The 16,214-nt window shown below is 34.2% G+C and overlaps 5 protein-coding genes and 1 long non-coding RNA gene across 7 annotated transcripts; 3 read left to right on the top strand and 3 right to left on the bottom strand.

Annotated features, from left to right (window-relative positions):
• The first annotated feature begins 79 nt into the window (after positions 1-79).
• Positions 80-1,484, top strand: LOC103856508. The gene is made up of 3 exons (XM_009133621.3): positions 80-328; positions 504-679; positions 1,122-1,484. Exons 2-3 carry the CDS (start codon positions 524-526, stop codon positions 1,293-1,295), a joined length of 330 nt encoding a protein of 109 aa, XP_009131869.2. The 5' UTR covers positions 80-328; positions 504-523; the 3' UTR covers positions 1,296-1,484.
• LOC117132998 lies at positions 1,131-2,864 on the bottom strand. The gene is made up of 2 exons (XR_004456798.1): positions 2,718-2,864; positions 1,131-2,128 (listed from the first exon to the last, which is right to left on the bottom strand). It is a non-coding gene; the product is annotated as an uncharacterized LOC117132998 (long non-coding RNA).
• Positions 2,865-3,009: 145 nt separating this feature from the next.
• Positions 3,010-6,215, top strand: LOC103856507. Its single transcript, XM_009133620.3, has 2 exons — positions 3,010-3,099; positions 3,294-6,215. The coding sequence occupies exon 2, from the start codon at positions 3,343-3,345 to the stop codon at positions 3,619-3,621; it is 279 nt and encodes a 92-aa protein (XP_009131868.1). The 5' UTR covers positions 3,010-3,099; positions 3,294-3,342; the 3' UTR covers positions 3,622-6,215.
• A 984-nt stretch (positions 6,216-7,199) lies between these two features.
• Positions 7,200-8,556, top strand: LOC103856505 (probable CCR4-associated factor 1 homolog 11). Its single transcript, XM_009133617.3, has one exon. It carries the CDS (start codon positions 7,606-7,608, stop codon positions 8,461-8,463), a length of 858 nt encoding a protein of 285 aa, XP_009131865.2. The 5' UTR covers positions 7,200-7,605; the 3' UTR covers positions 8,464-8,556.
• LOC103856506 (transcription factor E2FB) lies at positions 8,542-12,475 on the bottom strand. The gene is made up of 14 exons (XM_009133619.3): positions 12,021-12,475; positions 11,375-11,528; positions 11,146-11,202; positions 10,976-11,061; positions 10,808-10,896; positions 10,657-10,711; positions 10,097-10,149; positions 9,974-10,024; positions 9,851-9,899; positions 9,690-9,755; positions 9,535-9,611; positions 9,224-9,449; positions 9,001-9,070; positions 8,542-8,898 (listed from the first exon to the last, which is right to left on the bottom strand). Exons 1-14 carry the CDS (start codon positions 12,195-12,197, stop codon positions 8,717-8,719), a joined length of 1,392 nt encoding a protein of 463 aa, XP_009131867.1. The 5' UTR covers positions 12,198-12,475; the 3' UTR covers positions 8,542-8,716.
• A 243-nt stretch (positions 12,476-12,718) lies between these two features.
• LOC117132996 lies at positions 12,719-15,594 on the bottom strand. Of its 2 annotated transcripts, XM_033288768.1 has the most exons (2): positions 15,093-15,594; positions 12,719-14,996 (listed from the first exon to the last, which is right to left on the bottom strand). In XM_033288768.1, the coding sequence occupies exons 1-2, from the start codon at positions 15,283-15,285 to the stop codon at positions 14,572-14,574; spliced, it is 618 nt and encodes a 205-aa protein (XP_033144659.1). In that variant the 5' UTR covers positions 15,286-15,594; the 3' UTR covers positions 12,719-14,571. The 2 variants fall into 2 exon arrangements, with proteins under 2 accessions (XP_033144659.1, XP_033144658.1); XM_033288767.1 differs by having other exon boundaries at positions 12,719-15,594.
• Between the last annotated feature and the right edge of the window lie 620 nt (positions 15,595-16,214).

Below are 16,214 nucleotides of genomic sequence, written 5' to 3'. Positions count from 1 at the left end.
ATTTTCGGTTCGGTTTGATTTGGTTTTCGGAAAAATCTTCGCCTCTGTGTGGTATAAGTGATGGGGGTAATTTTGTAAAATCAGTCGCTCTTTAATGTCCGTACTCTTCTTCTTCTCTTCACCTCCATCGTCTCTTGACGACGGTTGCACTTAAAGATTATCCGTTAAACATCTCTGCTTCACATCTCTTTCTCTTTCGTTATACGAGAAAGCTAGTAGCTTCAAACGATTTCATCGAAAGATCTAGATCAGTCTCTCTCTCTTCCTTTTCGCAAACCCTACAACGGATGCGATAATGAAGTTTGATCTCACTCTTCAATCTTGATCTGTAAGTTCTGATAACATCGTAATCGTTATAGTTTTGGTTTTGTTTAGGAAATTTAGGAAGTGGGTAGGTGAATTAAAGTCATCTTACATCTTAAAGTTTCGACCTTTCAATCTCATTCTCCGATAAAGGCGTGGTCTTGGATAATGTATGTTGTTTTATTGTGAGTGTGGAACAGGTTCTGTAGGAAGAGGAAAAATGTCGAGGCCGATCATGCTTGTGTTTCTACTGGTTATACTTATAGTCACTTCTCAGTTTGAATGGAGGCAACCGCTGCTCGAGCTTGATGCTGCTCCTAGCTTGTCTCACAAACATCAGCAGATTGCAAAGAGGGAAGATGCTGTCAAAGAGAAGGTAACTCTCTTCTCATGGAAAAACTCATCATCATGTATCAATCAGTCTCTGGACTTTGTTTCTTTTCTTTCTGCCTTTATTCTTGGCATTGAGAGGTTTATCATTTTCACCAAACTCTGATCTTTCAGCGGTTATCTTTCCTGTTTTTGAGAATGTCTGTTGAATCACTCTGTGGCTGATAGAGTTCTTAATTTTCAATAGAACTATTGGTTCGATACCTCTATCGAGTTGTCCCTGATTTGCATCAAGTAGTTAAGGTTAGTGAAGTAAAAATAGTATAAAACCATCTTTGTCTTGCAATGTATGAACAACCTCATGTTTCAGGATAACTTTGAACCTTAATATACATGCATATGCTTCTATTTTGAACCTTCAAAATAGAAGAAGACCCTTCATTTCTAACAGTTGTATTTTCTTTTTGTTATTTTGTTGATCGATACAGATCATCTTGTCGCAAGAAAGACATATCCAGAGGCTAAATGAGCTTGTGCGAACTCTTCAAATGCAGTTGCTGCGTTGCAAAGGACAAGAGAACGAGACTCGAAACGCCACTGAAACCTCCCGTCTCAGCAAACAGTTTATTGAGCTCGAGAGGAAACACATTGTGGAAGACTAGTTTTCATCCATTACAACAACTCTAATAAATAACATGAATTGTACACGTATAAGCTGTAGGGAGAAATTCTGAAAATTTCTCTTTTAAAATTCTAAACTCCAAACTGTTGTATTTTATTTCTATTGTTTGTTAAAAATCTTGCTGATGATTTGATTAGGAAGATTGCCTTAATTATGATGAAGGTTGAGACATTCAAATGGTAATGAAATTTGAGAATTTGGATACTTGTAGAGTACCTTTAGTTATGGATTGATGGTATTATTAGCTAACATAGACACACATGACTAATCTAAATATGTGTACATGTTTGTATAGTGAAAGTTTGGTTTACTTGAATCAAGGTAACAAAGTCTAAGATGACAAAGACAATCTTTTCTTATGTCAAATGAATCTTCCATACTATTTGCACCTTCTTTTTTGGTTTCACGATTCCATCAATAAGACCCTAATAAATCTCACCGACCATATTCCATATTTTTCTAAGTCAATATTTAAAAGTTATTTACTCATTAAATATATAATATTCTTTCATTTTTATTCACTTTACAAAGTCAACAATCTTAATTCTCAACAATCAAAAGCCATTCATGTAGTCATCTTTTTGGTCAATCTTTCATCATTGTTGGCCGTGCGGCAAACGGTCCAAATTCATATTCACCAATATTAACAATTTCCAACTTTGAAAAAAGCATTTAGAATATTATTGCGGATACTAGTCATCAAAACAATTTTCCTCTTCAGTTCTCATGCCATGATAATATGTTATAATATCATCATCTCTATATTTGTTTTTGTCAACACATTACTACCATTACAAGTTCGAATTATATGGTCTCTACTAGGCCTGGGCCAAAAACCGAAACCAAAGAACCGAACCGGAACCAAACCAAAATACCCAAACCAGAATCGGGCTGAGATCCTCACATATCTGAATGGTTTCTATATTACTATATCCGAAATAACTGAACCGAAAACCGAACGGATATCTGAATATATAAAAATATTAATTATATATATATATAACATATTTAAATATTTATTTTTCATTTAAAAATCTATTAAAAGTATCCAAAAATAGTTGAAAATAATTTAAATATTATAAAGTATCCAAACTATCCGAAATATCTAAAGTAATCCAAAATGTTCAAATTTTTATCTAAATCATCCTAATTATTTAATGTTTTACTTTAAATAACCGATATTTTACCCGAATTATCCGAACTATCCAAACTACTTGAACCCGAACCGGAACCAAATGATAACCGAATTTTTTTTGAGTATTTTCTGGTTTCTAGTTTTACTATCCGAACCGAATATCCGAACCGAAAATAGATAAAGTAGTAAATGGATTTTCTAACCCTCTATCCAAACTATCCGAAACTCGAAATACCCGAACCGAACCGATATCCGAAATGCCCAGACCTAGTCTCTACTCTCTCTTTCTCTCAATTTGATTTTGAATTTTCATGATCAAAATGTGAAAAAGACATAGTATCTCGTTTGTATATATCCAAATAGTATTTTGGTATATAATAAATGCAATTTCAAAGCCAAAGCAACATACTCAATATATTGTATATTTTATCCCAAAACCAAATTATTGTTCAAACATCTCATTTCTATTAGTACTTTTCTTAGAAGATTATTTTGAAAGTTAGATAAAACTAATACTATTTTTAATACACAATCAATGACACCCGCCCTCATCTTGTGTGTCTATATATAACAGCAGCCATAACATGAAGACGTCAAACTTTCTTCAACTCTTACGAACAAGAACAATACTAGTCTTCTCTTCACCAAGGTAAGCTAGCTTTTAACCAAGATCCAAGATAATCTGTTAAAATATTGTTATTTTATTATACTTTTTTTTCCTTTTTCATAAGACATATATATATATATATATATATATATATAATGTTGTATAGACAAAATCACTCTTCAACAAAGATTTTCTAACGCAACCTCCGGTTTGGATTTTTTGTGTTCCTTCTTCAGATCCCTATAATATATCAGCATACATACTCTTCTTGGAAAGGCAAGACACATGAATCAACAAGAAGCTGCGAGTACTCTTGAACTTGATCTGAAACTAAATATATTGGATTCGTCTTTGCCGACTGAGAGCCCATCTTCATCGTTATGTTCAGAAGAAGCTGAAGGTGGAGGAGGAGAGGCTAAATCAATGGTGGTCGTTGGCTGCCCTAATTGCATCATGTATATCATCATGACTTTGGATAGTAGTAACCCTAGATGTCCTAGATGCAACAGCCAAGTTTTGCTTGATTTTATCACAGGCTACAATACCAAGAAGAGTAGTAACTAATAAGAATATATGTATATCCAACTAAGAATGTATTTTTTTCTTTTCGTTTTTTTTTAAATATGTTTTCATGATTTGTTGGTACATATTTATAGTTTGAATGAATCTACGGTGCACGGATGTGCCCACAAACCGGAATCTCTATACTTTTGTTTATAAAAACATCGTTGATTGTTTTTATCTGTATTGTTGACAGTTCTTCTGTGAATATTATTAATTCTTTGTAACATGCGATTACAAAGAGACCAATAAAATTATGTCGGTCATCCATCATAAAGCTGTTTTTAGCGGGGGGATTGTGGATGTTTATGACGTATGTATTCTCTTCAAAACAATGATATATTCAATTTTGTGTACTAGATATTTCATGACTATTGGGACATTTAATTTTATAAATGGAAAATTAGTTGTTGTTGACTTCTTGTAAGTTCAATGTACACGTACGTGACATAACTATGTGTTTAACATGATAAATGTGGAACAATGACATTTTTCTTTTGATTTTCTTGCACTAATTAATTGTGGCTTCAAATGATAAGTATCTGCAAATACATTCGTATATTTTTTTGACAGAGACATACATTCATATATATACACATCATACATCAAATAATAAATAGGTTTGGCTTACTTGTCACCAAAGTTGTTGAACGAACAAATTAAATGTCTTAGTAATCATGAAGAAGAAGTTGTTCTTGTTATAAATGTGAAAATCTTCACCTAAACTTACTATAAAAAATGCATGTTGGTTTTCACATTAATGTCGGATTCAGCATTACGTGTGCTTCGTTGCTTTCTCTAATTATCAAAAGAAACAACACGTATCTTCTAGTCTACTACCCAAGTTCAATCGAATAAACTGATTTTCTTTATAAAAAAAAACTAAAGATTTTTACTACACCTAGAACGGGTCTTTGGCATAACGAAATTAAACATTTACTTCAATCTTCAAAATTTAAATAGTTAATATGTATAAATCATCTAACCTCTAAATTGATTAAATAAAATATGTGTATAGCTTATAGCATCAGATTATCATGAGGTGGTCGAATTTAGAGGTGTAGCATCAGATTATCATCAGATTATAGCATCAGAATATGTATAAATCATCTACCTCTAAATTGATTACATAAAATATGTACATATGTATGCAACTGATGCATATAGGATTTATAGGTGCAGGTAGCTCATGACAGAAACTGACCGAACACAGAGTTAATCTGATTCTTTAAAAAAGTGCGAAGCTCAAATGCATGTCCTCATTATTTTATTAGTTTTTCTTATCATTTTCTCAAGTCACGTACTCACGTGACATTCCTCAGTCCTCACTCCTCACCCTCGACTTTTTTGCATGACATTGCCACATATACACATAGGATAAAGTATACTAGTGTAATTACGATCTATACGGAAGGATCAGATGATCATAACTAACCAAAAGATCACGATGAATTGGTCAGGATCGTCTAGAAGATGAATTGGTGTCAATATCATGGTGAGTCATAATTGGTCAGGATAGTCTAGAGGATGGATTGGTATCAATATCATGGTGAATCATTATGACTCACCTCACACAGGCCTGGTCCAAATATTTCAAAATTTGTTTAAAGCCCTAAGCTAATATAGAAAATATGAAAATAATAAAAATGTGCAATGTAAAATTTTAAAACATAGCCCATGTGCCCTAAGGCAGCTGCTTATATGGCATACCTGTTAAGTCACAAAGTCATACCCTTGCCTTATCTAGATCATGATTATCCTTGTAAGATTATGAACATGTCCACGGTTATTGTGTCGTGGCCATCAAGTACTATGGAGGTCTGATGTATTTATTAGTAAGTGACCAGCTAATCTCAAGATTCTCAACCCTGAATAACAAGCATTTTATGAGTGTTTCTTCATCCTTTAGTTTCCTTAACCTGGACAAGAGAGCAAAATTATATGCATAACTAGCATAACCAATTCTCAATGCATTGTCCAGATTCTCAAAACATATTAATTACGTAATGTATGTACATCATGTCTATAGAAGGGAAGATGAACCATTATTAAACGAACAACCAATCCAGCAATCCAGCAATTGAACCAAACCATACCTTTTCTGCAAAATGCAATCATTATTTAATGCGTTAGATATTCATTCAGTGTTTGTATTCGTAGCCGCAGTTACATATCCCTCGTATGTTCACTGATCTTGGTAAGTTGTAACGATGATTTAAATAAAAACATAAAAAACTAATAGAAATGAAATGTATTTTGTTTATTAAATATAACGACTTGGATGTGCAATGCAATGATTGGATGGACACACAGAAGTTGCGTTTAACAACCCGAGAGTCAAACCGAACCAAATCTCTAAACTTTGGTCGGTTATGGCCTTAATGGGTTCTATACCAATCGGAACTATTCTAATATAATTTTGGTTATTAATCATTTTTAGTTCAATTTTATTTTTAATCTCTAAACTTTGGTTGGTTATGGCCTTGACAAAAAAAAATCATTTTTAGTTCAATTTTATTTATTTTTAGTTTTGCTCAAAAAAAATATCTCTTATATATTAAAAGAAAAGTTCTGATCAAAAAAAAAAATATATATTAAAAGAAAAGCATTACAACTTTTTTTTGTACCCACGTGTCATCACCAAAATCAGTCTTAGAATCTTTAGAAAAACATGTTGGTCCATCTAAATATATAATAAGTTTTTCTATTAAATTAACCATAAATTAATTATTAATGCTCTTCATTGTTTCTTTAAATAAAAATTACGGAATTAACTAATGTAACTAAAGTATACATGACAATTAATGATTTTGAATAATAAAAATTTGATAAAAATTATTATATCCTCTATCATTTTTTTTTAAATTGAACTTATTAAAATAAATTAAACTATCTCATTAACTATATAATAAAAATTTAAAGTTTTCCGTATATATTATATTTTGTATTTTTGAAAATAACTATAAATGACTAAAACTGTTAAAAATCTCACATTGAAAATTTTGTGATTCATAATTTAAAATTTCTGTTATGACAAGATACAAATAATTACAAAATTATATAAGTAGAAAATCTCATTTAATAAATATTAATATATATATATATTTATATTATATAAATATGAATTAATATCGTTTAAAATAAATTATATACCATATAAAATACATAAATATTTTATTTTAAAATTTGCTTTGAATTTTTTTTATAAAAGCTTTGAACAAATATTCACAAGTGAATATTTAGATTTTAAAATTTTCATTGAATTGTTTTTCAAAATTATAAATTACTAAAACTATTAAACATTCCACAAAAAAAATTGTTATCAGTGAATAAAAGTTTTTGTTATAAAAAAAATACAAATGACCAAAAACAATATGAGTATAAAATATTATTTAAGAGATATCAATATTAAAAATATATCATATATCTATGTTAATATCATTTTAAATTTAATTATATACCACATTAAATAGAATAAATGTTTGTTTGGATTAATAAAATGTATTTATGTGTTTGCACCAATTTAATTATATACATAATAATTACTATTTTTTTAATTATTCAATATACATTTATTATTTTATAATATGTTAAAAACATATAATACGTAAATGTAATTTATCAATTTTATTCTGCGTGGGTCTTAATCTTAAGCTAGTTTTATGTAAAGTAAAACAATTTCTAGTAATATTTGAACTGGACTGACTGATTTAACCAAAATTAAATGAAAACTTTCGATTTAACCAAAAAATCTAAAATGTTGGTTCAGCTCGATAACAAAATTGAAAAACTGGACTAATCGATACTAAACCATAGTTTTTGATTGAACCACGAAAAATCGAACTACCGACTCCAATAAACCGACTAACCGAGCCTCGAGCCTGCATGCCTACTCGTCATCCTTCACTTCGCTTTTTCCCCCTACAAACACCTATATATATATACCTAATACATCTACAGATACCTAAATAAGAAAAAAGGTAATCGATGACGATGATGCTCAATCCAGATGTAGATCTCATCGATCGTGGCGGATCGGTCGTGGTTCGCGAGGTCTGGGCTTACAATCTCGTCTCCGAGTTCCACCTCATCAGCGCGGTCGTCGAAGATTTCCCCTACATTTCCATGGACACGGAGTTTCCCGGCGTGATCTTCAAGGCGGAGCCTGCGATTCTCCGCCGTGGAAACCCCGGTTACCTCTACAAGCTCCTCAAATCCAACGTCGACGTCCTCAGCCTCATCCAGGTCGGCATCACTCTCTCCGACGCCGACGGAAACCTCCCGGATCTCGGCGGAGGCGTCGACGGGAGCCGCTTCATCTGGGAGTTCAATTTCCGCGACTTCGACGTCGATCGCGACGCGCACGCGGAGGATTCGATCGAGCTTCTGCGTCGCCACGGGATCGATTTCGAGCGTAACCGCAGCGAGGGGGTCGAATCGGAGAGGTTCGCGGAGCTGATGATGTCGTCGGGGCTGATCTGCAACGAGTCGGTGAGCTGGGTGACGTTCCACAGCGCGTACGATTTCGGTTACCTCGTGAAGATCCTCACGCGCCGGGAGCTGCCGAGTTCGCTGCGAGACTTTCTGCGTTTGCTTAGAGCGTTTTTCGGGGAGCGAGTGTACGACGTGAAGCACATGATGAAGTTCTGCGAGAGGAGATTGTACGGCGGTTTGGACCGGTTGGCTCGGTCGCTTGAGGTAAACCGGAAGGTTGGTAAATGTCATCAGGCCGGTTCGGATAGCTTGCTGACGTGGCATGCGTTCCAGAGGATGAGGGACTTGTACTTCGTTAAGGAGGGGCCGGAGAAACTTGCTGGAGTTTTGTACGGTTTAGAGGTTTTCTGAAGAGACTATTGGAATTTAATTAATCAACTTCAATTTAATCATTGTAGTTAATGTTAAACCGTTTATACACTAGTTGGGTTGTTTGGCTTTCTATTTTATTTTTTTCAATTAACTGAAATCTAAAACGAACCAAATGAAACTTGGCTTCTAAGTTGCATCTACTACTATACTAGTACAACATAACTCTGGATTCACTGAAATCAGATTCTATGTACAGATTATATGGTGGTGCTTGTAATGTGGTATGGTAACTTCAGCTACATGTAGATCTCGTAGCAGTGGATTGTTCTGGTTTTGGGCCCGATGGAGACTGTGGCTGTTCCTGGGTTGTGTTGCTTGGTCCAGCGCCTTGATCATATGAAACCATCTGGTGGTTCCAGTTCGGTCCAGCGCCTTGATGAAATGAAAGCATTTGGCTGTTCCAGTTCGGTCCAGCTAATGATAATAAGTTAAAGGATGGGGACAAAAAATCTCAGAAAGCTGAAAGAGAGATTTAGATCAAAGCAGAGAGAGAGAGAGTAAAGGAATCAAGGATACATTCGTTTGGCCACATGTCTGTGATGCTGACTTCGCCTACCTCTGATCGAAGCCAGTAGTCTACATCCATCTGTGCATCATGTAACATTCAGATAATTAATGAATTAAGCTTTAAAACTCTGACTAGTAGATTTAGCGGTGTCGATAACTTTTCCTGGGCTATATGTTGCCTTCTGATATGCATGTGATGAAATAATTTAAGGCTGAAGAAGTTGGGACTTACATCCAAATCTGGAGGAACAATCTTCATGATACCATCAACAAACTCATGAGATTCTATGTCGGAGTGAACTCGTTGTGTATCATCAACTTCCTGCGTTTCAATGTTTTTGTCCTTGCTGTCCTCCATCGGCACTGCTACATCTTGGTTCTCAGGGACACCAGAAGTTGATGGAACATTTGAAGGTTCATCAACATTGGGAATGTCCTCAAATCTCTCTTCGAATTGACTTTAAAACAATTAAAAATGTCAGACTGATTTCAATTTTATAAATCTAACGTTCGCAAGCATAACCCTTTGAGAAAAGGATTTACCTGACTAGATACACGTCTATTGGTCCCATTGTGCTTCTCATAATTATTCTATATCTCCTCTGAGGGTAACCACCAGCCTGATTAATGGAAGGATAAGTTGTGCAAATAGTTACAAACAGTGTATCGTTCATTTGTTTATGTGCTCTTAAACATACCTCATCAGGATCTGGCACCTCAAGAGTTGTTCCATGCGGTGCCTTTACAGCGATCAGCGTCTTATTCTAAAATAGGCATGAGAGACACCACAAAATCAGTATTCCCAGTTAGCAAAATGTAGGTGAAAGAGAACTACGTAGTTATTAGAAGGAGACCAGACCTGGAAGCATGGTAGGTTCTTAATGTCGTCTTCAGAAACAAACAGAAACCTAAAAGTTGGAAGAGTCAGAGCAAATAGATTGTAATGTACCTTTCGCTAGGAGAAATAGCAGGAGAAGCTTACCTTTTATTATTTTCATCCTCGCTCAAGCTTGTTAATCTTTCTTGTGATTCCCTGCAACCAGGTTGATGCTCAATAAGTTACAAGAACAGCAGAAAACAAAAAGGAAATAATCTACGAGAATACCTGATTTGGTTATCTAATTTGGCCTCCTCAGCTGAGAGGTTTTGTATTTCATCCTATACGAGAATCAACGGATAACTAAACGTCAAACTACAACTGGTAATGGAAATATGAATAATCCCAACAGTTTTGCAAACAGAAGATGAAACAAGGAATAAATGAATGACCGATATAAAAGAAAAATTGCAGTAACCAACTATTCATTTATTCACATTGGTGGCGTACTTGGACTGTATGAGAAACATAAACAAAATCCCATCATTCTAATGTACTAGTAGGGGAGTACATGATGGAGTTTCTGTTTACAGTGTTTGTGGTGCATTTACTAGTATCCTAGTTACCCACCACCCCCCTACTCCAACAGTCTAGATCTCAAAGAAAAGGTATAACAAGAACTATACTCATGCGGACTCATACGATGTTCAAGAAGGCAATGTGAATTAACATATACCCACGTAAAAACTATTATAAAACTGGTGATTAACTGAGCATCGCACAAGATAATTTGCAGTGGAACATCAGAACTTGTGACAGGTAAATGAATACATAAGAATGTTCTATACCTGTAGGTTAGCTATGTTTTCCATTGTTTCTCCTGGTTTTGAGACATCGAGACCCCTAAAACAAACAAACGAAAATTCAGAAAACCGTGACTCACACGTGAGGCATCAAATCAAAGGAATCCAGGATTTGATATTCGGATGACATGCTTACTTCCACTGAATCCTGTTCTTGAGCGTCTTCTCAATCAAACCTATTCCTTCTAACACATTGGTAATATCGTATATCCTTCTCTTTTGTACCTGCATCAACAGAAACATGATTTAAGATTTGATGGGAAGTAATACATCAAGAGGGCAGTTAGGAGTTTGAATATGTCACCTCTAAAGTATCAGCTGCTTTATTCAGATCAAGAATACCATCCTCCGCTTGTTTTATCAAATTGATAAATTTCTTTGTCAAAAGACCTGAATTAGATTTGATCATTAAAAGAAGGTTTCTTCTCCAAAAGTATTTTCCGTCAAACGCTAGTTTGTGCAATAAGTTATTACCTAGAGAACTATCATACCGACAAGAACCAGCTTGTGCAAAGTTATTTCCAGGAGAACCTGCCAACACAAAAAGATCCTTCTCACTACATTACAACTATCCCATTCTTTCTCTCATGTAGTGTTAGACAGTTATCTCAGAGCACATAAGTAAATATTTATCATTGGCATACTAACAGTCGCCTGTGAATATCAAAAGAAACATACAGAGCATTTCAGGCCAAAAACTCACCTGCATTAAAACCAAAAGCTTGTATTCCAGTTTTATTAAACTTCACAGACCTAGAAGATTTCTTGGCCTTCCCTCCTTTCCCTGTTACAGCTGTTTGCAGAACACCTGTCTTCATTTCACCGGGCTCATATATCTGGTTTACCATATCTGTCAGCTGCCAATAAATAAAGACAAACAACTATACAGTTAAATACATCAAATTTGGAAAATTAAACCTTTAAACAGATGAACAACAGGAAGCTGACAGCACCAAAATAATACTGAATCAGTAGAGAAGATCAACTTTTGATTCCAATAAACCTTATCCTAATCCTACCAGCATCACACTGTCACTCGGCTGAGTTCAAAAGCATATAAGCAAACCATAGATTCAAAGGCCAACATAGCAACAAAATCTACTCTAAATAGCAAAAGTAAATGAGCACCACAAACCCTAGACCAGTCAAACTAAAGTAGCCAGTCCTACACAATAATTACTTGCAATGCTAAATCCATATAGAGCCCAATCGAAGAGTTTAAACGCCGTTTCACCGCCGGAGTCACAAAAATTCTCATCGGAGTTTTATACAATCAAGCCTCAAAATCGAAAAGCTTGAATTGTAACGACGGCTTCAAAATTCACAGCCGAAACTGACAGTATACTTACAGAGGATTTGATAACAATCGCCTCGGAGACCTGATCAGGACCTCCGCGACTCTCCGCCGATTCGAACCGGTGATAGTCGCCGGGAGCAACAAGCGGAGGCTTCATAGAAGCTGCAGAGGGATGGTGCTGCCGTTTAGGAGGTGGATGTTGCTCGGGCTCTTGCTGAGAGTCCGACATGGGAGCGAATCTCGAAAATCTCTCCACCGCGAAAACGAAACGGCGGCAAAAAAAAAGCAATCTCTCTAGAAATTCGGATCTCCGGCGAGTAGAGATCCTGTGAGGTTCACGGAGGCAGATCTGGGGAAGAGAATGTGAGCAGATCGGCGAAACGAAAAAAAAAAAAGCGGGAGAGGGAGAGGAGAGAAAAGAAAGAGACGGTGGAAGAAAACGAGGGAATGAGTTGCGTTTGGTTCAGATACTGATGTGGAGGGAAGCGCACGAGTTAACACAATCTTTCTTTTTTACTCCCTAACCAACGAATAATCTTTTTGAGATTATCCCCTACTTTTTGTATATTTTCTGTTTACAGATTACTAAAAGTAAATTAATACTCTCCCTCGTTTCCATAATATAAGATGTTTTGGAGAAATTTTGATATTTCAAAATATAAATTGTTTTGATACTTTTAAAATATTTTAACTTTTATTAAAAGTTGGTTAACCAATAACATTCTATTACATTATTTATGATTGGTTAAATTATTTTCATTTTATATTATTAATGACATTATCTTCTAAAAAAGTAAGTTTTTTTAATTCTTATGCATTCATATAAAAATATCTTGTATTATGGAACAGGATAAGTGAAAATTAATGTTGATTTATTATGCTATTATATAGTATAAAAATATTATATAGATAATTTTACAATCAACAGTTTTGCATATATGTTAGGACCAAAATCAGGTTTTCTACCTACGTCATTATTAAATATAATTTGCAAATTTCATTAATATACATAATTACTGATAAATTAATTTTTAGCATTCAAAATCCATACTTTTTGGTGTGAAATCATTAATAAACATTACCATTGAAATTAGAAAACTTCCACGAGAAAGTTAATAAAGTTATACAATCTAATTTGTGGGTACAGTTTTATTGCGTTCAGTGCAGTACGAATCTAATTTGCATATCTGGAAAAAGACGGTACAGATGGTGGTTCTCAGTAAAAAATGATGTTGGATAAATTGGATTTATTCGTGAGTTTATCAAACTGTCGCATCCGTTACACGCGTTAAGCGTGAGCGATTATCTGTCAAGCATATTATATTTTGCTGAATAATATTCATGTAGCACATATGTAAACAGGATAATACAACAGTTGATACAGTATTTACATATTGTTTCTTTATTAAAGGGAGTATTTACATAATGCTGGTTTCTTTGATTTATGTACTAAGTTTTGGTTTGGTTTATGAATCATCTTTTATTGGTTATAGAGAAATATCGAACCAGTAATTACATAATCAAACCGGTAAGCCCTTGGAACAGGCTAAACCATAAAGCCTCTACACTCTAGTTTGAATTTATCTCACAATTGGTAACTTTAATAATAAAATGATAGGCTGACCAAGAACCACAGATGAACACTGATGGAATCTTGACCCAAAAAATCCATCATTAAGAATCCAATTAAATGCAACTCATGGAATTTTTGGCATTGATAGAGATGAACATATGGTATTACTTATGTAAATTTGAACCACCAAGACAACCAACTGAGTCTATATAGGGAACAGTTGTTATATGAATTCAGACACTTAAATCTCATTTGGCTGCTACGAATTTTCAAACACACAAGCTCAGGTATAAGTAGGAGTGGTTACTTGTTTTTTTTACGTATACTTAATACTTGGCTTATCTTGAATGAGTAATGAATTTTTCAACTTGTACTTGATTTGTCAGAAACGAGTATTTGTTATTTCGAGTACTTATCCAAAAATATATTACTTGCCTTATTCGATTACTTATTACTTACAAGTATTTATTAATTACTTGGATATATTTCTAAATTCCTAAAAATTACATGATAGATAATATTTTACGAGAGAAAGTTATGAAAGTTTGTTTTATTTACTTGACTTGGTAAAAACACGAGAATTATTTTAAATAAAATATTTGTACCTAAAACAAACTTTAGTCATAAAACAAGTAACAAGTAATATCAAGGCAAGTCGCAATTTTTTTGTGATACTTGTTACTTGCCTTGTAATTGCAAGTAGCAAAATTCAACTTGTTACTTGACTTGGCAACGACGAGTACTTGAAAAAACAAAAACGAAGCGAGTACGGGTCAAGTAGCGGATATAAGGTAAGTAACAAGTATTTGTGCCCAGTCCTAGGTATGAGTAAGCAAAAGAGACACTGGGACTTTGAAAGCTTGACATGATTTCAGGTATAAATCCCATTTTATTTAATTAAAAACGTTTTTAATTAGAAACTAAAAATACAAATTTTTTTATCAAAAAAAAAAAACTAAAAATACAAATAAAGAAAATAAACTAACGTAATGCCAATAACTATATTAAAAATCGCGGAGAGACTCAATATCTAAACTGAATTCAAGTTATCTCGGAGTGAATATCCACATCGTCGCATACCTCCGAGCAACGAACCAAACACGTTCCCCGCCGCATCCGTAGTAAACTTCACCGGAATACCGCTGCAAATCACCGACAAGAACCCATGTGCAAATTCCGCCTTCAACCCTACGACACTCTCCACACGATAATCCCAAACCACGCTGCCGTTAACTCCCGACGTCACCGCATGTTTGAAGTCGACAATTGTTACCGGCTCATCATTCTTCTCGGTGGTAACAAGTCTCCCAAAATCATCCAGCGACGGAGATACCTGGGAGATAACCTCGTCGCCACGAAGGAGACGCGACGTGACTGTATGGAGAGAGAGTTTACATCTGGTGACTGGACTCTTCGCAACCAAACCGGTTCTCCAATCAGCGGTTGAAACGTTTGCTGCGTTTGTGACGTTTGAGACGGAGACGGAGTGAGCAAAGAGCTCTATGTAACAAGCAGATTTGCCTAGGACAAGATGATCGAAAAGGACCATACCTCCAGAGATAAGAGTGATAACGAGTATGAAAATAATGGTACAGAAGTAGGTAGCGCAGCAATATCCTAGAGTAACCTCGACCGGAACATCGTCTAGGCCGCCTGAATCGGTGGTTGAAGCTTGCCCTCTAGACGTGTACATGTTAAAATTCTTAACACTTTGTGAAAATATATACTTTGTTAAAGAATGCATGTATATATCGAAAGCTGGATTAATTCTTTTTATTTAAGGTTTTTCATAGTAGGATAAATCTCGTACTGTTGATAAATGTCACACAGCAAATATAACGGACTTAAGAGCATCGTTATTATATATAAAAGTATATTTTAATTTTATATATTTAAAATAAAAAGAAGAAAACCAATAAGAAGACAATTTTGTTTAGATTCTCTTAACAGTAATAGAAAATATCTCCCATTTTCGTTCATTATCTCATTACTTCTCTTTTTCTTCTGTTTTATTATTATTTTTATGATAGATTTAGTTAGAACATGTCGATAAAGGTGACTTAATATCTTGTCTATCTACTTAAACTGACTTAATATAAATAAAAATACATAGTGATTTATAATATTTAAAAAAGAATTCAACCGGAGTAAAACTTTCTTCCCCTTTTGACTTCCGGATGAAATATATTCCAAGAATACTTTGGCGGACAAAATTGTACGTATTGCAAAAAATTCTCATTTAATTATATATGTTTTATGTCGATTCTATCCTACCGATTTGTCTTGCTGAACCACTTGGATCAGCTTAGTAGTTTCCAGACGTTGTCAAAATACAATAAAGTTTATGTTACTTTGTGAAAGGTAAAACTGTCGAGGCTTCAATGAATATAAAATGTGATTTTCTTATATTTAAGGTTTTTCCTAGTACGGTAGTTATCCAATTTTGTTAGTAAAGATCTTAAAGCAAACTTTAATGGCATTCTCTATGAGACTATTCCAGTTGACAAGTTGTGAATGGCTCTTTCTATTAAAAATAAAAAAAATTAAATACTTATTTTACGTTATATTTAAACATTAATTAACAAGCTGTTTTAAAAAAAAAACTTAAAATGAGAAGTTCACCAATAGGTTAATTTTAGATAAAATTGATAAACTGATATATGGGAAGGAGAA

The sequence above is a fragment of the Brassica rapa genome, chromosome A03, assembly GCF_000309985.2.
Source record: "Brassica rapa cultivar Chiifu-401-42 chromosome A03, CAAS_Brap_v3.01, whole genome shotgun sequence".
Lineage (NCBI taxonomy): Eukaryota > Viridiplantae > Streptophyta > Magnoliopsida > Brassicales > Brassicaceae > Brassica > Brassica rapa.
Note: the sequence above shows the minus strand (reverse complement) of the source record. Positions and strands in the feature narration are given on the sequence as shown.